The 21,738-nt window shown below is 51.3% G+C and overlaps 1 protein-coding gene across 3 annotated transcripts in view; it reads right to left on the bottom strand.

The window, feature by feature from the left end:
* The window catches only part of AGAP1 (ArfGAP with GTPase domain, ankyrin repeat and PH domain 1), a 413,559-nt gene that overhangs the window by 79,909 nt on the left and 311,912 nt on the right, over positions 1-21,738 (bottom strand). For all 3 annotated transcript variants that reach the window (XM_079783223.1, XM_079783222.1, XM_079783221.1), the window contains exon 13: positions 17,860-18,021. In XM_079783223.1, coding sequence (XP_079639349.1) covers positions 17,860-18,021 — 162 coding nt within the window. The remainder of the gene's footprint in view (positions 1-17,859; positions 18,022-21,738) is intronic.

Genomic DNA, 21,738 nt, shown 5'->3' with positions numbered 1-21,738 from the left:
TGAAAATCTATGTCCTACACTAGGGGGTGTTTTGCTTTAAGGATAACATTTACTATCCCTTTTCCAGGAAACGCTGATATGCACGGCGGTCACGACTGCAGATTTTTCAATGACTGCGCCTAGACGGGCTCTCCAGCCTCCGTGGGGCAGGAGGGACAGTGCGGTGCGTGAGTCACTGACCGCCAAGGCGCCGAGAAGAGTTTGAGGAGAGGGCCCCCGCAGCAACGCACCGCTTCTGCGTGGGAACGGCTTTCCTGCAGCCCGAAGTGCATCAGGGTGGCCACTGTCCCTGCTGCCACCTGTGCCCGTCCGGGGGTGCGGTGGTCCGGGCGAGTTGACGAATCAGCTTAACAATGCTGGTGCTAGTTAGTGGATAACCTCTGACAGTTACTGTCTCCCCCATTTGAAAAGCACAATTTAACAAGTGATCGCAGAAGCCAGAACATAGCATCACCGAGCCTCTCTTAGGTGAACCAATGTAACCTGCATACACTGCCTGTGATTGGCTCCCAATAGTATTTGGGTAGATACAAACCGAATCCCAAGAAAGGCCTCAGGCAGGGTCTGTCCTGTCCACTTGAAATGGACGAGCTCACTGGATCCTGACAACTGTCCTAGAGGACAGACAGCAAGATCAGCCCATTTTACAGCTCAGAGCACCGAGGCAGGACAAGATGAGGAACGTGCGCAGGTCATCCCACCAGTAGGAGGTGGAGCTGGAGTTCAAACCCAGGCCTGGCTCCCCAGCCCTGTTCCTAACCACCCCTGGGCCTGCCTGGTGTCAGTACTGCCACCCTCAACACCATTTCCCACCCACAGCCACCTGCCTGTCTGGACTTGGAGTGAGCCGACGGTCCCTGGAACTGAAATAGAATGAAAATCTGGACACGTGCCATGCTGGCAGCTTCACTTTCATGGGTGGCGAGATTCTACGCATTTCTTTAAAAGTTTCAATCTGTGGAGAACCTTCACTTTTCTTTTTTTTCCGCCTGACTCACAATTCAAAAAGATATTACGGAAGACAATCACAAGTACAAGGAACATTTTCCAACGTCGGAGCAATGAGTAGAAATAAAACCCTAACAAGAAATACTTCAGTCAGAGGGAAATGTCTTCTTCTTCATTAGAATAAGGAATTGCAGGGTGAAATGCCTTAATTACCCACGAAGCGATAACCCCGTGTGATTGCCTTCATTCTGAGAGCCCAGGAAGGGGAATGCTGTATCAAACGCTTTCGTTTTCTTCCAATTGTCGGGAAACTTCTGATGCCATTCCTGGCTGCTGAGAATAACCCTATGCAGAATGAAATTATTGAAAAACTTTCCTGTATTTCATCTTCTTCATTTTAAACGGTTAGAGTGATATGCATAAAAATAGACCCATTGTTCTTGAGCATTCCTGGGTACTTGGCGGTTCTCTGAGCCACTTTTAAAGATGGTGCAATGTTCCAATTCATTGTGCTGGCTGCAAAGAATAAATCCTGGAAGTATCGGAACATAATTGCATGTGGGGAGCAAACTAGAAGATATTGAAATATCTGTATACTGACATGTCTACTAAATGAAAAAAAAAAGGGGGGGAGATGGAAGAAATGTATGACAATTCTTTAAAAATAAAATAAAGCCTGACACATTATATATTTAGTCACCATTAGTGACAAATTTCCCATCATGCAGCAGTATTTTGGGTCTGAGTGCTGGTCTAGGATGCTGCCACTCTGCACTGAGCGGTGGGAGCTGTCTGACACCAGGACCTGAGGTGGGACATGGTGACTGTGTTCACTCTTGGGTGGGAGGCTAAGGCACAGAGGAAACGTGGCTTCCTCTCGGTTATGTGTCTCTCCCACGGCGCCTGCCTATCCTGTTGGGAGGAAGCCCTGGCACAGGGAGCGGCCGTGTGTGGCCGATGGCTGTAGCTAAGGGCCCAAGAGATGCACCAACACCCAGACACGTGAGTGACAGTCATCCCAGGTGCCTCCTGACTTACGCCTTCTGGGTGAGGCCCCAGACACTGTAGCAGGGACAGGCCTCCCAGGCTGCGCCCTGTCTACCTCCTGAGCCCCGGGAGCCACGAGGCAGCTCCTTGGGGCCTTGGCAGGCGAGCGCAGACACCACGCCTGCGGGTCTGTGTGACCGGACACAGGGAGGGGCAGGGCAGGCGGAGGGACGAGCGCTTTTCCGGGGGCACGATGGGTGTTGAAAACAGCAGCTACTCCACTAACTGTGGTTTCTTAGCTAGAAAAACAGGCCGCAATATTTGAGCTCCTATATGTTTGAAATTTTATCTACTCCAATAACGTAAGTAGAAAAAACACACAAACATTGTAACAGACAGGCCTTCTAACAGTGGCGCACGTGGGACACTACAGGGAGGCAACACCATGGGAATGTCTTCTGGGGCGGCCAGGTCCCGGTGTGTGAGCCGCATTCTGGGGGGTTTGAGCCGTGGGGACATGCGTCCCTTCCACCGTCACAAACCACTGGTTCTTGGCGCCCTGAGTCCCCAGGTGAGCTGGATCCAAACCTCTGCTTTAAATAAGTACTTAAATTTGGGTGCTGGCGTCTCCCTCATTCTGTTCCAGGCCAGGGAACCACATGGCGCCCCCTTGTCTGCACCTGTGGGCAGCTGACCTGACCTTTGCACTCTTCCAGGCCCATCATGCAGCATCTCCAGGTCTCCTTCCCTGTCACGCCAGCCTCCTCATCCTCAGGGTCTCCTTGATGCGCTCCTTTCTCCACCACACGCGCGGCTGGCACACCCTTACTCTCCTGCCTTCCCCGCCCTCCAGTTTCTCTTGCATCTCCCACAGCCCGTAGCTTCTCAGAGTCCATGTGCTCACGTCCACGCAGGGGCCTTCTGATCCCCTCATTGCCAAACACAGGACCTGCCCTGGGGCCCAGGCCCCAGACACATGCTCCTTCAGCTGGCTCAGTCTCCTGTTGGCCCACCTCTCCCCTGAATGGGTCACCACCACGCCCCACGCCTCAGACCATCCAATGCCATCACCTGGTCTCCTGAGTCCCGCCCACACACCAGCTGAGGTGTGGCTTCAGGATTCGGGATTTCCTTCAGGACATCCTGCCCTTACCAAGTCCCTGGAAGGCCTCTCCCCACCCCCTGGGCTGCTTCTAGCTCATCACTACATCTCAAAAACACGTGACAGTGTCCACCAGGTAGCCAAAGACCCGTAAGTTATTAAAGTGAATTAAAGCTGCTTAGATTCCCAGGAGAGGAGGAGGCCCTGGAGGTAACTGGTTGTTAATTAAGGTCTGGTGTCTACCTGGAGGTCAGTGTTACACTAATGATGCTAACCCCAGGACTGTACTTGAAGGGTATCAGAGAGGAGACCTCAGGGGCTGTAGCTCTGAAGAACAGAAAAACCAAAAAAATCTACAACTGCAGAGGGAAGTAAGACCAGCAATCTGTGTCCCCCGGAAGACTAACTCAAAATTTGTAATAAATGAAGGCAAAGATGCAGGAGCACTGGCGGATCCCTACCGCCTCGCCCAGAGTACCTTCAACAGAATTATGCGACGAGTACCAGGTGCAGAGTGCTCTCTTGGACAATCCTCTGAAGATGAGAATTAGGGCCGTGACACCCAACCTTGGAAACAGCGTGGACCACGGCGACAAACAAGAGGCAGATAAAGGGGAATGGACACTAAGACACTCATTCTGAAATGAAACGTAAAAAGCTAATCTTGGCCAGAGTGAAGTCGGCAGAAGAAAGGAATGATAATCTCTTGTCCTTAAGATCCCATTTCCCATCAGGCCACTCATTACTGGGAAGTTATAGAAAAAATGCCAGCGTTTCTGAGATGATGGGAAAGCCTAACTCTGCAGAGAAACTGAATCAGTGAGCAATGCCCACCCGCTCGGCCCCGGGGCCTGCCACTCAGGACAGAGCTCTGGTCTCCAGAGAACACGGACCTCAGGTGTAGCAAGTTCCTGGCCAGGAGGAGTGGGTGACGATGCCTCTATGTGGAATTTCAGGCAGCGCGCGCTGATTCACGGGGGGCCAGGACGGACCCCATCGCCACTCACATACTAATAAAGGAAGCTTTAACGGAAAATATTAGAATTCTTCAGAAGAAAAATGGAAAATAGTTATAAACATGTTAACATCCTCTATTCTTATAATTAAGAGGGAGCCAAGTAGTTGATTCACTCAATTGCAGGAGCCTCTTCAACTCCACTTTATGGATGAAGAAAAAAGGAAGCAGACGATATTTTAAGAAAAGAAGGAGTTTGCGGTTCTGCAAAATGCTAAACATCCTCCTAGGCATACACTGCACAACATGTCAACACAGCTCAGGCAGATAGCTGCACGCCTATGTTCAAGGACCCAAGAGCCCAAAAAGCTGGAAACAACTCAGGTGTCTGTCACCAGGTAAACATACAGAATGTGAATCTGTATCTGGGATATTATTCATCCCCAAAAAGGACGACATCCCCCAGCACGAACCTGACAACGCTGCACTCAGTGGAAACGCCACGCACACAGGACAGAAGTTCTATGACCCCACTTACATGAGACGCCCAGGACAGGGAAATCCACAGACAGAGTAGGTGAGGGGTCACTACGGCTGGGAGAGGGCACAAGGAGACAGTGCCTAATGGGCACAGAGTTTCTGTTTGGGTGATGAAGAAGGTGTAGAAAGAGCTAGTGGTGATGGCTGCACAACTCTGTGATTGTCGTTAATGTCACTGGAGTGTACAACTTAAAAATGGCACCTTTTGTTATATATTTTGCCACAATAAAGTTCAAAAAAAAGAAACTAAGGGAGAAAAAGAAGTAGATTAAGGTGTGGATGGGGAAAAAGGGAAAGAGGAAGTAGAGAAAAGAAAAAGAAAAGTGTCGGATGGAGGAAGAAGGAGAAAGTGGAATGAGACAGGGGAAAGAAGAATGAGGGAACTGAGGAAGGGATGGTGCAGAGCGGAAGAGCTGGAAGCCAGGGGCCGGCCCCAGGAAGGGCCAGGTGCGAACCTGCCATGGCCCGCCCACAGCCTGCACACCCCCTGCCCAGGTGGGCGTCTCAGTCCTGTTCCCCTCAGCAGCTCGAGTCCTCCTGCCACACCTGAGACTTCACCTGGTCCACCCCCACCTCTCCCGGGGTTACCACATGCCCAAGAATCCCAGGAGCCCCAAGTCTCCCGAGGGCAGGCTTCCTCTCCCAGCTCCCTCCCATAACGACCACCTGCAGCCGTGAGCACCTTTCAGATGGAGCGCTGGTAGAATGTTCCATTGTGTCCACACCATGTGCCAACCTTGACAGTAAGAAGGGATAATGAGATACTTTTTGGTCTGGGAAAAAAGTTACCCCAAGAACTAGATTTGGCCTATAAATGGATGGCTTGCGAATTCTGTCTTCAAATTCGTCAAGCAAAAGAACTTGGGGGGAAAAAAACCCCCCTGTGTGAACCTAGCTCATTGGTTGTGATAGGAAATAGAAGGTAACAAGTCATTGATGACAGCAACCTGTTAATTAGCATATGTCCAAAAGGGAAGAAGACCCATGACCCTTGCTTGGCTTCTGGCACCACGGCCGGTACGGTGGGGTGGGTGTGGAGATGGCGCCGGGCTGGCTCGGGTCTTCCCTCCACATGTGCACGTGGGCGGGTGTTTCTGTGCAGCCCAAACAGAAACAGGGCCAAACCATGTCTACATCCCCCCACCCCTCCGTCTGCTAGAACAAGGAGGGAGGCTGCCTCAAAATGCCAACCACAAGTGGTGGCTCCCACCAACAAGGTTACTGCAGGCAGATGAACTTCTCCCTCCTTCTCAAGGTGAGGAATAAACTAATGTTTGAGGGAGAGAAAAAAATAAAAATCAAGAAATTACTTACTGATCTTAAACTATTTGCATTAATTAATTGGCCTGTTCAGAGTAATTACATGTTACAAGAGTATTCTGCCTTCACTAATGAAACCATGTCTTCACGTTTACTGACTCTTTAAAAGTGAGCGCCGGTTCACCTGTTCAGGTAGAACTGCCAGGCTGTCACAGGGCATCACATGGAAGCCAGCTTTTTACAATTACGGCCTTGACAATGTGGATCACCGGCTAATTGTGGATTTGATATTTTCCAATTCCTGCTGAAACATAGCCACAGGTAAAACGAAGTTTTTAATGGTTTGAATGTTAACTTATTGAAATTAAGAAATAGGCTTTTGACAGCTAGGATAAAATCCTTTATTTCACTTGAATCTAATCCTTGGGAAAAGTCTTAGAGAAGCCAAGGTTTGGAGTGAGGGCAGATCAATAAAGAGACACACACAGCCTTCCGAAGGGAGGGCTGGGACAGTCACTGTGGAGACAACTGTGGGGTCGCAAGAGGACACACAGAAGGATTTAATCACAGTGGCGATCCGTAGCAAGGAGTCAATAATTGGTTGAAGTGATTATTGCTAATAGATGGTCAATTCTGATTTCCTGCTTTGTCATTGATTTCCTCTTTTAAAGGCTAGTCACTAAATCCAAATTGTGATAGAAAATTCTTTACTTTCATAAAATTGAGAAATAAAAACAACAACTTCCGTGTGTGTGTGTGTGTGTGTGTGTGTACACAGAACATAAAGTTAGGGCCTTCGGTAACCCCCCTCCTCCTCCACGGACTGTGTAGTGACCCTGCCTTCAGTAACTATATCATGGCTTCTGCAGAGAGCGAGCTGAAGAGGAAAATTATTCCCACGGCAGAAAGCAAGCAAGATCCACATGAAAACCAAGCACAAGAACACAGCTACCTGTCTGTTTAATCAGGAAGAGTCAAATCAGGCTACTGAGGTGCCTAGTGGTGAAATGCTGGGGTTCCCATCCCTTACATCACCTCAATAATTGGAGGTCACTCAACACCAATGATTGGTGGATTCAAAATAGGTGTCTGGAAACATCTCACACTTGCTTTGGCATGTCACAGTCCTCGGTTTTGCACACAAACGTTAGCAAGGACTTGGAAGTTTTCCTATCTGCAGAGTCTGCATTAGGCTTTGAGCTCAAAAATGGGAGGTGAAGAGCTGGAGGAACTGTGAGTAACAACACTTCAGGCATAGGGCGGCGGAGTGCGCCCAGACCCAGCCACATCATCTGCTGCACAGCAATGCAGCCAGCCAGTCAACTGCAGGAAGCACGCATCACCTACTATCCTGCAGATGAAAATACCTCCAAGGAACTAATGTGTGTGTTGTTCCTCCCCCCACCCCCCCGAGATGGAACTAGCCAACAGAGGTCCATCCCCTCGAAGCTCAGAGCCCCCCTGGGTTAATTAATGTGGGAGCCTGACCATGGGGCGCATGTACTTGAGCTCGTCCTCGACACAGAACACGAGTGCTCGTCCGCAGTAGCCACGAAGGACCTTCGGCATCATCCTGTCGCTACACAGAAACCAGGTGGAAACGAGGGGAGCCTCAGAATCGACGAGGAGTTCAGATGCAGCCAACGGCTAGGGCGTCCATGTTTCACCTGTGGTTCCCTCCAAAGGCAGTTTGCTATTAAGCAAAAGCCAAAGAAAGGTGATCAATTCCAACGAAAAGCACTTATCCCAGATGGCGGTATGCTGGCTCTTCAAACCCCTGGCTGGCGGCCCGAGCCCAGACAACAGCCATCAGGGCTCCGACTATCTGAGGAGCACGAGGGCCATGCGTAATTGACTAGAAGATGGGCTAAAACTGTGCCCAATCAGTGTGTGATCAAAACCGCGTGGAATATTCAGCGCCACTTGATTACACGGAGCCCCGTCCTTTCCCTCTCCTCGTGAAATCTCTTCAAGGTCCAGAGTACTGTAACAAGATCATTACTGTCAAGCGGTACGAATCGCGGGCAATGAGTCTTGGGATAGGAAGTCATACTTCACAAGCTCCCCTGGTCTCTCCCTCTCCCTCGCTCTTTTGTATTTTACTGCATGCAGAGGCAGCAAGGCGACGAGGTGGCAGATAATGATCACATCACTGTGTGGCAACTAGAAAGGCGCTTTCAAGAAAAAGCAGAGAAATCAGCTTAAGAGAAACTAAAACATTTTCCCTTTGCTTTCCTTCCCCCCCTTAAAAAAATTAAATGGAATTAAACTGTGTGCACGCGTGGCTTTTCATGCACTGGGATATGATGTCGCTGAAGGCAACCACTGGAGAGATTTTCATATCCCAGCAAAGCCCATTACCCCACAGACAAATGGCCAATTTCCTCCGTGTCCCGCGTACAAAGAAGCCCTTGTTGCGCAGTGTGTGTGTGAGTGGCCGTGCCCGCTGAAGTCTTCACAGGACCCGCTTCCTTCATTGCCGAGAACACCCAGGGCTTCCCACCTGGTGCCTGTTAGATGTCTGAGATGAGAGAGCGGGGGGAGGCGGAGGGCAGGGGGCATTGGCCAAGATGACTAAATAAACAGAGTTTGTCTGGAAACAGAGTGGCTCCAGAGCTCTCATAACACACCCTGATGACACGAGAGCGCACCGCGACTGGGGCTGGCAGACGTTTAATTAATGCTTACTTCGGCATGAAGGGCTCAGGTGAATGATGGGGGCTCAACCCATGGCTCCCCTCCTCCCTCCACCATCAAACTCTTCACTCCCCTCATCCCCCCCACCAAGGCAAACATAAAAACTCAGACTCGTTGCATCTGAGCTAAATGTCCTTAAGTTCAAAGAGTTTCAAGAGACACGCACCCTTGTAACATAGACAGGAACATGCCTGTCCCCTAATACAGCATGTTCTAATTGTCTGTACAGGAGCCACTCACACACACGAGAAGAGAAACACTGTTTGCATAGAAGCCATGCCACAAAAGGGACCCTGGGGACTGAGCTCAAAACTGGCAAAGAAATTACTGCTTTCAAGTCCTCAGGACGATGCTGGGCAGTGGCGGGCACAGCTTCCCTGCAGCAGCTGCGGAGCTGGGAGCCACGCCTGCAGGGGGTTGCCCTCTACGGCCAGGTGCCCACGCCCTTTCCAGGGGGTGCAAGCAAGATGTGTACATGTCCAAGTCCCGGAGGCCTGACATAGATCCCAAATCTGCACTCACCTGCCGACTGTGGGCGGATTATTTCACCTCAGTGAACCCTTTTCCTCATCTGTGGAATTGGAGATAACACTCCCCACCTTCCCACACGACTCATGTTTGAGGGATGCAAGGAGGTTTGAGAGCATTGAGTCAATCATGGCTTCCTTCCTTCATGTTTAATGAAGTGTTCCTACAAGGGACCCAATCCTGGGGAGGGAGGAGTGGGTGGAGGATAGACATGATCCACAGGGCTGTTTTCCACTCGAGTGACCGAGTCCATGAAATCTTCCCTCATGGCGTGGGCACATCTAGTCCCACAGACAGGAATAGGAAGCTACAAGGCTTTCTGGGCTAAAGGTTTATGCTCCCACAACTCATCTGTTGAAGCCCTAACCCCAATGTGATGGTATTTGGAGATGGGACCTTTGGGAAATATTAGACAAAATGGTGAGGGTGGGGCCCTCAGGCTGTAGTTAGTGGCCTCCTAAGCAAAGGAAGCTCTCTCTCCCTTTCTCTGCATACACTAAGGAGAGGCCATGAAAGGACGCTATGAGAATGTGATCTGTGGAAGAAACCAAATGGGCCAGCACCTTGATCTTGGACTTCAGCCTCCAGAACTGTGGGGTATAAATGTCTGCTGCCTAAGTGCCCTGGGCTGGGATTCCTGTGGCTGCCCGAGCTAAATGAGACACGAGATGTTTTGCACGTTTCTTTTATATAGAAGGAAGTTTTGCTTTTAGTCACCATCTTCTTTTTTGTGTTTCACATCCTCAGCATGAGGAATGGCATCCTCCAGGTGGGACTGAAACACGGCTGAGTTCCAGTGTTGCCAGGGCTAGGAGGAGAGACCCAGCGCTTGGCCAGGACACCTGAAGATCAAAGCCTCCTAGGCCCCGGGTTCCCTGGAGCCCCTGGATGTGTGTGTCTAGTGGAGAGTGCACAGACGAAGACCTGAGATTTGGACATGTTGGCACATTTTTTTCCTGAGCACTAGTTTCAATTTGCATCCTGTATGACTGTGCAGCAAGGTAAAAGTAGAGAAAGTACACAACCAGCTAGGACTTAAGAACACACCAGTTCACCAGGACTGACCCTGCCTCTTCTGGCTACAGGACTTTGGTCTGAGCAGATCCCATCACACTCGGTCTCAATTTCATCGCTGACTCTAGTGACACCCTAACAGCTCAACAGCTCTAATAGTTTGAGAACGTCAAGAAAATGACTTCGTGGGATTATCTAGGAATCCTCCAAAGTCAGCTGCCCCAGGGTCTCCCAAACCAGGCAAGGCAGAACACCAAGCCCAGGACGCCCAGAGGGAAGTGTGGGGTCCTGAGTTCAGGGGTCAGGCGCCGGAGGCTGTGAGGCCTCCTGCTGACTGAGCCCCGCAGCAGAAAACGCATCTCCATGTTTAGGGAGCGCAAGAGGCACTCGGGTGCACGGCCTGTGTGTACTTTTAGAAAGGAACCTTGGTGTCGGTTTGCAATTTTCCAAAGGCGAGTCTACCCTCTGCAGGATACCCCGGAGGATGAGTCTGTCCCATTTCATCAGGAGTGTCCCAGGCACCCCTGGAGTTCCCAGTTGCTCTTCATCCCATAGTCATATTCCAGGAGCTCGCGTGCCCCGGGCTCCCGCACAGGCTGCCGGCGTAGCCACGGCTTGTGTAAGGATCTGCTTTCCCCACCGGACGGACAGTGGGTGTCCTGAAGGCAGGGGCCGCGAGGTCCCTTCCTGGACAGCCCAGGCAGAGCGCCGGCATGCAGCAGGTGATCAATGCACTTTCACGGAACCTTAATCTGATGCTTTCGTTTGTGTGTTACTTTGAAAGAAAGAAAGAAAGAAAAAGCACTGACAATCCTCTTCTCCTTGTCGGTTCATCATGATGGGAGTCCTCTGTTCTGGCTTCTCCTGCTGAGACTGACTCATCTTTGTTTATTTCCGACCTGCTGACTCCCACAAAGACCCGCGCGCACCGATGGTGTGTGTATATTTGTGCTGGATGGACTCGACCCTGCAGGATGGCTTTCGAGTCAGCTGTGCCCCATCAGCAACGTCAATGTCTGCAGTAAACCAGATCTACTCGATTTCAGCAAGAAGCTAGAGTTACATGGAGCACTCTCTTTGGAAAAAGGGTCTGGTCCGTGGGCAGTAGGCCAGTCCGCCAGCGTAGGCGGTGCCTCTCATACCTTCCAGCTCAAGGGCAAAGAAACCCGGCCAGGCTCCTGGCTCCCTAACAAAGTTACTGCGTGCAAGCGTTATCTTCCTGGAAGATGCTCCCATTCTAGGCTTTTCACATTCACTACCATTAACTGCTCAGCTCAGTCAGAGGCATGAACCTATGAGTTTAATAACAAGGAAGTTCGATTAAGAGGTGCTTACTGTTACCAAAAGTTACTGTGGACTATGGAGTTTTCACAGAGTCGATTCTAGAGACTTCTCGTTCCTTCTCCTTTCACTCAAGGTAGCTGCCATGCTGGCATGGTGCAAGCATCAGAAAGAGGAAATCCGAGAGGGCTGCATGGGAGTGGTGCTGGCAGAGCTTTCACAAGTCTTCCCTCTCTCCCCCTCCAGCCATACCTCCAGATAATACAAAATTAAACAAGAAACCTTGAGGGCACTTCCTTGGCCCCGCCTTCTTGCCCGTCCAGTGTAGGCCATCGCACACCACGCAGCAACCAGTGTGTTAACTGCACCCAAGGAGAGCAAAGATGAGGATGGACATCATGGTGCTGAGACTCAAGTAACAAAAGAAACAAACTGCCCTCCCTTTCATGACGTGCAAGCTCCCCACATAACCCGGCAAGGCCCCACTGCACGGCAGTTAACACAACCCCATGTCACAGCCTAACGGAGCCTCCGTGTGCCTGCGGATCAATTTCACGTAATAAGGACCATTAACATAAATAAGAAAACTGTACAATGCCTCATGCGGAATTCTTCATTTTTCTCCCAAGTGCCTATTAACTAATTAATAGAAAGTAAAGGACAGCTACATTTGTTTCTTAGCATTAAGTGAAAACAAAACTTCGGTTTGCCACTAATTTTGACACCAGCATTGGGGTATTAAAAAGCTGTTGTAAACGTGATGCTTCCTGCATTTTCTCAACTGTGAGGGCCAGTATGCACTCCATCTGCAGAAAATAAGATTAAGTTCCACGAAAGGTTAGCTTCCCATCACTTCCACAGCCCAACGTGGTCCTGTCCGGCTCCCGGACCACCCACGCCTTGCCATGTTCTGCCTGAAACCCCAGGCACACTGTCCCGTGAGTCTCCTCTCAAAGGCGCTGGGCTTTATTTCTGGTGTCTCCCCTGGAGCCAAACGCACCTCGGTTCCTCTGTGCTGGCTGCTTGATATTTGACTAAAGAACAAAATGACTCCCAACATCAGGGTCTCCTTTGAACGCAGGAAGGAAACCCCAGTCCATGCTGACCTCGGCCACTTGGAGTTAACGACATTTGTAAACAGGCTCGGGGCCTCACCTGATGACTTGGGGATGGGCAATTCCTGTTCTGGCGTGAGGGACAGAGGCCAGGATGTGACTTCCCCTCTGTAAGGTAATATTTCAACACCCACCAGGACCCACGGGACACAGTGGTTCCATAAAGACCCAGGATGAACAAGCCAGGGATGGCTGGTGATGGGAAAGATAAATCAGGTCCCCCCTGAGACCTTTAGAACCAACACCGGGAATCCAAGAGGAAAAAACCCCACAACAGGATTTCTGCATACCCTCATGCATAATAAGCCTGGGTAAGCCCGGACTGGCCTGCGTTTGAACAGAAAGATCTGTGCTACACAACGTCTAGGTGTGAGGCGCCATATAAAAGTCAGCGTCTTTACATGGAATCTGAGAAATATCAAGAAAGCCACGCCGTTGGCCCCACTCCTAGATTCAAAAGCCGCTCCGCACACCTCAAAGACGCGCTTCCTGCCTGGTGGAGAGAGACGGAGGCAGAGAATGCAGCGCCGGCTCGGTCGCCTACCAGCAACCTGACCCCGGACAAGAACGCCACTTAACCTCTCCCCACTTCTGCCGCTTCACTGGGAAAGCAGGGAAATTAACGCGCGATGCAAACTCGAATGAATGTCATAAGACGAACAAGAGCCACCAGCTCCGGGACCACAGAATGCGGCTGTGAAGACCGCTGTTCTGTTTTGGCTTCGATAACCTCGCCACTGGACTCTGGATAAGAAGGTGCCGGAACACATCGCTATTCAAAGAGGATGCCCTACGATGGCCTGTCGTTAAAGGTCCGCAGGACCCCACTGCCAAGAGCTCAGCCGGCACACACCTTCAACCTGGTTCTCGCCACAATCGGGGGTCCTGGTGCGATCCTCCTCCCGGAACCCGAATTCCATGGCAGTGGCCTGGCCAGGAGTGCGCCCGCTGCAGGGGAAAGGCCCCCTGCCTCTCAGGGCAGTCCTGGCTCTTACAAAGCTTCCCTTTCAATACCTGAACCAAAGTCCATCTCCTCGAGGCTCCCCCCGCCCCCATCGGTCCCAAAAAGGCCCACAGGGACCATCTGGGACAGTCAGGACTGTCCTTCCATCCTTTGAACCCAGCCAGCCGCCTCTATGCCCCCATCCTTCCTCAAGTCCCTTCAAGGATCCCCTCCATGACCCCGGTCCAGACTCAGCAGCACCCTTCTCACCAACGCCTGCATTTGCTTTGATGCTCTGCCATCACCATAGAGACTGTGTCCAGATCTGAACGTACATTTTCCTAACTATATTGAATAACTCTGAGCAAACCAAATCCAACTTAAAATCAAGAATAGCACTGGTATTTTAATAGTCAATATTGCCAATGGTCTATTAAATAGGGATAATGTAGAAACGGGTGATGTGTGAGGTGGTGATTGTTTTTTTAAGCTAATACCACCCTCACATTTTTCATGCCTTGTCCCACATTCTGGCCAGTCTAATTCTCCTGCATAAAAACATCACCAAGTTGCATAATATTACAAAAAGGACCACAGTCTTTGAAAAACTCATGCTTTCAGAGACTAAGAACAGATCTAAATGTTGGGGAGACTCCCAGCAGGCAGAGGGGGGCCCAATGCCCGGTGAGGACAGCGTAAGCTGGGGACACGTGGGGCCTTTCGTGGCCAGCACCCCTCACCCGCCCAAAGGCAGCAGCCTCATGTCTCAGTCTTGGAAGAGCCGGCATCCAGCCACCTTTCCGAGTCACTTCTGTTTAAATGACGAATGTCACCAACAAAAAGCAGAGCCCACGGCCCTCGCTTGCACCCACGCTTCCTCACGGAGGGGGCTGAATTACTTTTACATCTTGACTCCAGAAATGACACCAATGGTTACATATGAGCCCAGGGATGGGCTTGATCATGCAAACGTCTTCTCTATGACTCATCATATGCATGAGCCTGTCGAGTCGCCACGCTGGACTCAAGTTATTTGTAAAGGAATTCTCCAGTCGTAGTTTCTGCTCCTGGTATTTACCAGATTTATTCCATTCATTTAAAATTGTAAGTAGAAGAAAGTGGCCATCCTCTGGCTCTCTGACTGTGCACGCCCCACCGTGAGACACACTTAGTGCCGGGCCCTCTGCGCCCGGCTGGGTCTGGAAGGCTGTGTGCCCGGCTGGGGAAGGGCACCCAGCTCCGCCACACCCTCGGGGGCAGCGGCCAGCACGCTGCGCCTGGTCTGCTGTGAATGAAAGATGAGCATCAGGGTCAGCAGCATGGCTTCCCCAGGGATTTGCACAAGGCACGTGGGGGACCCGGGCCCTCCCCAGATGCTGGTGGTGGGTCCCCCTTCTCTTCTTCTCTGCCCTGGAGAGAAATGTGTGTGGCCTGCACCAGGGATTCTCGTGCCCTTTGGCTCCTAATTGGGTTTGGTCAAGGAGCAGGATGGGGAGGAGCCTGGAGACAGGGGCAGTGAGGTCAGGGTGCCTCCCTGGGCCTCCTCTCCCTCTGGGTCATCACGGGTTGGACATATCCCTGGTTGAAGGCCACAGGTCTTCACGGTTTCTGCCCCCTCCTTTCCCTGTTACACCCCTGGGGTTGTAACCACCCCTGCGGCATGCCCATGGCTCTGTGGACATTTCTGTGGTTCACTCCCCTCAATGATGCCACGTGTTCCCTGGAGCTCTGACTGGGCCAGTTGACTGTCAGTGGAACCTTATTTTTCTTACACTCTAAAGATAATTAAATGCAGTCATTTGTTCCGAAGGGGTATGTCAAAACCCATAAAATTCAACCACTTTATGACATCTTCTATAAAACATTTTATATCTGCAATTGAGAGTTTCCAGCACAAGCATGGGCAACAGACAATACAGGTGGTAACAGTGCCCACAGAAAAGAGAAACAGAAATATTTCCTTAAAATTAAATGGTATCCTCTAACAATAAAAGCATATACAACTGGCTTTAATTTCAAGAACACAATGCTGACATGTACGTGGCTATGCAATGCACTTGAAGAAGTTAAGTGTTGTTGAGACTGTTAATATCATTGAATCAAAAACGGCCCGAATTGTAGTGTGCATTATGACTTCAGAGATGTTAAGGTGTTGGGGGAAATAATATGTCTCAGAAAAACGACTCATTTATGGTTTGGTAGGTAGCTCTTCCTAGGGAACAAATACACATTTCCTTTTCACAGAGAACTCCCTGTCGTATTTCCTATGGGAAGGATGTTAGGGCCCTGGTGTGGCTGAGACAACACTGTCTCAACTAGAAAGAGGGGGTCGGCTTCCCCTGGGATCACGGGATGGACTTTGGGACACGTGTGACCATCCCTCACCGCAGGCCTGAGGCACTGCTGGGAGTTTTAACTTGGGTATTTCTGTGGTGCCCGGGGGCCTTTCTGTTTATGTCACAGTTGTTTTTGGGTGGATGATCCACCTCAGCCATGCCATAGGTTACTGTTCGAAACACACACAGCAGCCCCAGGAACTCGGGAAGTGGGCTGGAAATATGGGCATCCACGGTCACTTCTCCAACTCCCTCAGTCACCAACGGCTGGTTGTGTGCAGCTGCTACTAATTCACGTGAAGGCTGTATCTCATCCCCAGGGTGCTCACAAGGTCGGCGGTGGGTGGGATAATCAGTGTCAGGGTGTGGGATGTAGTTACAGGTGGACTGACAGTCACAATCTGCCGGGTGGTGCTTCTGAGAAACCTCACTGGTTGGAAACACACCACCAACACAGTAAGAAGTTTATGTGAGAAATGGGACTAGGCCCGTGGTCGGCAAATTGCGGCTCGCGAGCCACATGCGGCTCTTTGGCCCCTTGAGTGTGGCTCTTCCACAAAATACCACGGCCTGGGCGAGTCTATTTTGAAGAAGTTTAAGTTTAAAAAATTTGGCTCTCAAAAGAAATTTCAGTCGTTGTACTGTTGATATTTGGCTCTGTTGACTAATGAGTTTGCCGACCACTGGACAAGGCCTTTCCCTGAAGCCATCTCCCTCTCCCCCCAGGTGCCACCCCTCAGGTGAGAGGCCATGCTTCTTCCGGATTCCCCCCCTCACCAACCCCACACCTGTGTCAGGGTGGGTGTGGCCATGTGCTTGGCAGGTGCCCTTGCCGGACAGTCGTTTACAGGAGTCTCATCACCTCTCAGCATCTGCGGCCAAATCCGTTTCCAAAGGGAAGCACAGTGGCATCTGGGGGGCACTTTTATCCATAATCACTATTTTTCACTAGTGCTGACCTAACAGAATCTTCCTCCCTGATTATACCAGGAGAAAAGTAGATTTTATTGGCTAAACTTGTCAGCAGGAAGCCTATGGGAGGCAAAATGGTAAGAAACCTGGGGAGGAGGTAGAGCTTTCAGATGCCCCCCTGCTGGGCCACCATGAGAGCCCTGCAGGCTGTTCGACACTCTGAACCTCAGTCTCCTCTTCATACGTGGGACGATGCCACGGCCCAACTCGCAGAACTGTGGCAGACATCCCGTTCGGCGCACACGCAGGAACTCTTCTCTCCTTGCTCACCTGTGCACTGCGGGTTTACAGGCTCATTTCTGGGCATTAGGAGGGAACGGGCCACTTCCTGCCACATCTCATGGTGAACAACCAACCGGGTAGGAAAAGGGAGGGAGGTGTGGAGAAGGTAAAAGCACCTATGTTCTAGCGGGAGTCCTGGGCATGTGGAACCCTGTTGCAAACAGACCCTTTAACCCTGGTGGGCCTCACAAGTAGTACGTCACGTTACCCAACAATGCTTGGAAGTTTATTTTTCCTTTGAGGTATGTCTTTAACTTGCTTATGAAAACTGCATTAATTCCACCTCTTCTAATGCGGTGTGTTAGTGCATGTGTGTACGCATGTATGTGTGTGTATGGATCCCCACTTGTATTTGGGGGGAAAACCCTGTACACCCAGCAGAAGGAGCCGCTGCAGGAAGATCGCACCTGGCGTCACAGAGTGAAAACTGAGGACTCGACAAGCCAGAGGAGCTGCCACAGAAGCCACGACCCCTGGGCATCCCAGGAGCCACGTCAGTGTGGACGGCTCTGGTGGGAGGGGTAGCGTCAGAACGGAGCCGACCAATAGGAGAGAAGATTCCTGATCAGGAGAGGCGCGTCTCCCTCAGTGGGAGTGGACACTCGGCTCAAGGGTCCCAAAGACCAGAGAACTGGCGGGCACATGACGGGGACTCCAGCATTAACACCTACGAGGCGACAGCTGCCAGGAGTAAGACAACCGTTTGGTGGATACTCCTGCGCCTCAGCCAGGGATGAGGAGTCCTCAGGGCCCTCTGGCGCCACCTGGTAAAGGGGAAGCACCTGCAGGGACCTCATTATTGCGCACCTGCTTCTCAGGGCAGGTGACGGCACAGGTTTGGAAAGCACAGGTTGACTTTCCGAGTCGCAGACTCACTCTGCCATCCCGGGAGGCCTTACCTTCAGCAGTGCCTGACAGGCCGTCGGCTTTGAAGTTGCTGGTGCTTTTCTTCCTTCGGTGCTTCTTTCTGTTGGCGTGGGGGGAAGGGGGCGGGTCGAGCTTGGGGCTGGTGGTGCTGGACATGCTTGGGCTGGAGCACACGGAGTCGCCCAGCCCCGTGTCTGCGTCGGACCGGAAAGGCAAAACAGAGCAAGCGTCAGCACTTCCAACCTCGTTCCTCCAAGAGCATATCAAGCCCCACAAGCAATTTACTACTGGAATATGAAATATATTATACAATATATATGAGATTGCTGGATGGAGGCCCAGAGCACCCAGTACTGAAGGGTCATGAAGGCGGTCAACAGGTACAAACGTCCAGTTATAAAAGCACTGCAGTACAGTTCATGTAATCACGGCATACACAATACAATTTTGTATGTGATGCAATATGTAGTTTGTAATACTGTAATGGAGATTTGAAAGTTGCTAAGAGAATAGATGTTAAAAATTCTCATCACAAGAAAAAAACACACTGTAATAGTGGTGATGGGTGTTAACTAACTAGATTTACTCTGGGGAGCACTTTGCTATATGTATCAAATCACTGCCATACACCTGGAACTATGCCCTGTGGCCCGGGCCCTGGAAATGGGATTCTCAGCTTGCTGCTGGAGGAAGAACAGCAAGCAGCATGGGACCACTCCGAACTGGGCAGCCATGGTGGGCGGGTTAAGGGGAGCGGGCACAGTGCCGGAGTGGATGGCTGGGTGAGGAGAGGCAGCTGCCACCAAACCACTCGTCCACCTAGAGCAGTGGTTCTCAACCTTCCTAATGCCGCGACCCTTTAATACAGTTCCTCATGTTGGCTGCTGTTATGAATCATAATGTAAATATCTGTGTTTTCCGGTGGTCTTAGGTTCTACAGCAGTCGCTACCCACATGTTGAGAACCTCCAGCAAGGTCGCCTAAGACCATCGGAAAACACGGATATTTACATTACGATTCATAACAGAAGCAAAATTACAGCAATGAAAGTAATTTTATGGTTGGGGGTCACCACAACATGAGGAACTGTATTAAAGGGTCGCGGCATTAAAAAGGTTGAGAACCACTGACCTAGAGGATGCTCGGCATGCCGGGTCCAGGCGGGCTGGCTGTGGCCAGGATGCCAACTACAACCATGACCCAGAGAAGGCGATCATGGAAGCAAATTACGCAGAGGTCAGGGAGGCCGAGGCAGGAGGGTGGCAAGGACTGTGGCCTGGGGCTCATGCGGAGACGGCCATTGTTTCTAGTTAACCGGGGCCTGAGCCCGTGCTGGGATATTAATGCCCTGGCTCCCAGGAGCAGCTAACATTCCTCATTTTGAAATAGGAGCGACCCAAACGCACGAGGCTTCCACACTGTGCTTCTCCCTTCCCGACGACCCCCAGCCTGACAAGGGATCCCTCAAAGTGAAGAGGCCGAAAGCCCAGCCTCAGACGCTGGAAATGAGCTCCAGCCGCAGCCCCGGCAACGCCATCCGCGCCTCCTGACGGCCTGCAAATAATGTGTTTTACTTTGTATCATGACTGGGCACCGGGACAGGCGACGACGGTGGCGCGCTGACTGTGGGAGGGGCGAGGTGAGGAAAAAGGGCACGCCAAATTAAAAAAGCAAGCACCTCGTCACTCCACACCTAACTCGGCTTTGACAGGGTCCCGAGCTGGAGAGGCCGTCCACTGCCATTCTGTGCGATGGGCGTCAGCCATTATTCCTTCCCAATCGGGCATCAATGTTCAACGCACACCCCAAAATATATATAATCCAAGCCGTAACGACAGCAGTCTGCAGCCTCTCCGAGCCGCGGCACGTGAAGTATGAGTCCGGGAGGCAGCCCACTCCTCACTCGGGAGGCTGACAAGCATGACTGCAGGGATAAAATAACACTCCGTTCGCATAAATATCAAGCAGCCTGCCCGAGACTGATGGGCCAGGAATGGATTCTTAGCTATCATTCCGGCAGACAGGCCCAAGGACACTCATAACTTATTTTACAATCATTTAGTTTCAGCTCAAGTGGAAAACGTGACAACTTATCTCGGCTGACAAGATGCCATGTCGAACCTTACAATTAACTCTCCTCTGATTATCTGCCCAGCCGATCATTAGCTGGCCGGTTTTGATGAACTGTTGCGGGGAGCTCGCCTCGGCGATCGCCGGCACCGCCAGGTGTAGTGGATTGGTTTTTGATGTCCTGGCTGATGCTCCCACAGACCGGCTCCGTGGTGTGCGCCTGCGGCCGGCTGCTCTGGGTCTGAAAAGGCGTCTGCGGGGGAGGCGTCCTTCTGCACCGTCCCCACCACCGTGATGACCGCAGCGAGTGCTGTGACCACGGCCACTGGCCCTCCCGACCCGTCCCCAGGCCCCACCCAGGTCAGAGGTGGCCACTCCCCAGACTTGGGAGTCTATATTTCAGGGAGCCCTGGGCCCCCTGGGCCCTGTGGGCTTGGCTGGAGAGGGGGGCTAAGAATCTGCGCCAGGGAGCCACCCACACTGTCTGGAGGAGCTGCTGGGGGCCGGAGGGCGGGCCGACGGTGGATTTCCTATGAGCTGATTAAAGATACGAAATGCTTTAAATGTAGGGTCCCAAGAAGCAGGCATCTTTATGAAAAAGAAAAGGGGGAAAAGACAGGTGTGTGCATTCACTCTTTCTCGCTTTCACGCATATCCTCACTCATTTGGTGGTTTCTGAAACAATAGCAAAAATCTCTTTTGGGGGTGGGTAATAAAATAATTCAAAATGATCAAACTCAGGGCTATTTGTCAGGGCTGGGGTGGGGGAGGGGATCAGTTGAGAGCTAAGGCCTTCTAAAAATTCAAGATGAAGAGGCAAGACCTTCTAAAAATTCAAGATGAAGCCGCTGTAGGCTGGCAAATTAAAACGTGCATCCTCTGAGACAAGGCCCACTGTGTGGAGCTAATCTGGACCTTGAATGCGGGCTCTGTTCCTTCTGAAGATGAGAGATGTGCAGGCTGGTAAATAAAGGACAGGCCACCTCTGCCATCGGGGAAATCACAACACCCCGGCCTCTGTTAAAAGGTGAGTGTGAAGTGAAGTTCAAAACCTCGCCCTTCTCGCAGTCCTTTTGACGGCGCTTTCAGCAGGAGGAGGCGGACTTGAATCCCCATCTCTGAAGATGTTTCAGAGCCAGGCACATTGTCCGGTTCCCTTTGGCGCTCGCGGCGAGCACAGAGGTGCATGGTGTCAGAACAAGGGGCAGCGGGGACACCATGGGGGGCCGAGGAAGATGACAGGTGTTGTGGGAAAGGAAGAGACAACACAGGGTTAGATCGATCGAGTCACAGAAGTGGGGAGGAAAGGGACACAATGGGGGGGGGGGGGGAAGGAGAGAGAATCGGGGAGAAGCAGTGCCTACCTGGGCCGATCTAATTATAGCGGGATGTCTCTCAATGGAGCAGCACTGACCGGATTTTAGGAAACCTGATCTTCATTTACATGCAGCCCTCACTCACTGCCTATGTTTACCAAGCCTTACAAGGAAACCGGCACGGATTCCGATCGCTCACTAGGGTGCAGGGCTTCTTTCTGAGGCGGTAAGCATGTTCTAAACCTGACCAAAGTATGGTGAGGGCTGCATGTCTCCGTGAATATACGAAAAACTGCTGAATTGAACACCTGAAATAGTCAAAGCGTATGTCATGTGAGTTTCACCTCAATGAGGCTCTTTTTGTTTTTTGAAGGAAAACACTAGAAAGGGGGTCATTGCGTTCAACATTGAAAAGCAATCAATAAGGAAGACAGTACTGGACAGTCTGGTGTGATGCGGGGATGGAGCAGCAGGAAGGGCTTGGGGACACTCAGAAGTGAAAGCTGAAGGCCTGGTGCAAGACGA

The sequence above is a fragment of the Cnephaeus nilssonii genome (assembly GCF_951640355.1).
Source record: "Cnephaeus nilssonii genome assembly, chromosome: 10".
In the NCBI taxonomy this organism is placed as follows: Eukaryota; Metazoa; Chordata; class Mammalia; order Chiroptera; family Vespertilionidae; genus Cnephaeus; species Cnephaeus nilssonii.
This window is presented reverse-complemented; position numbering and strand designations above follow the sequence as displayed.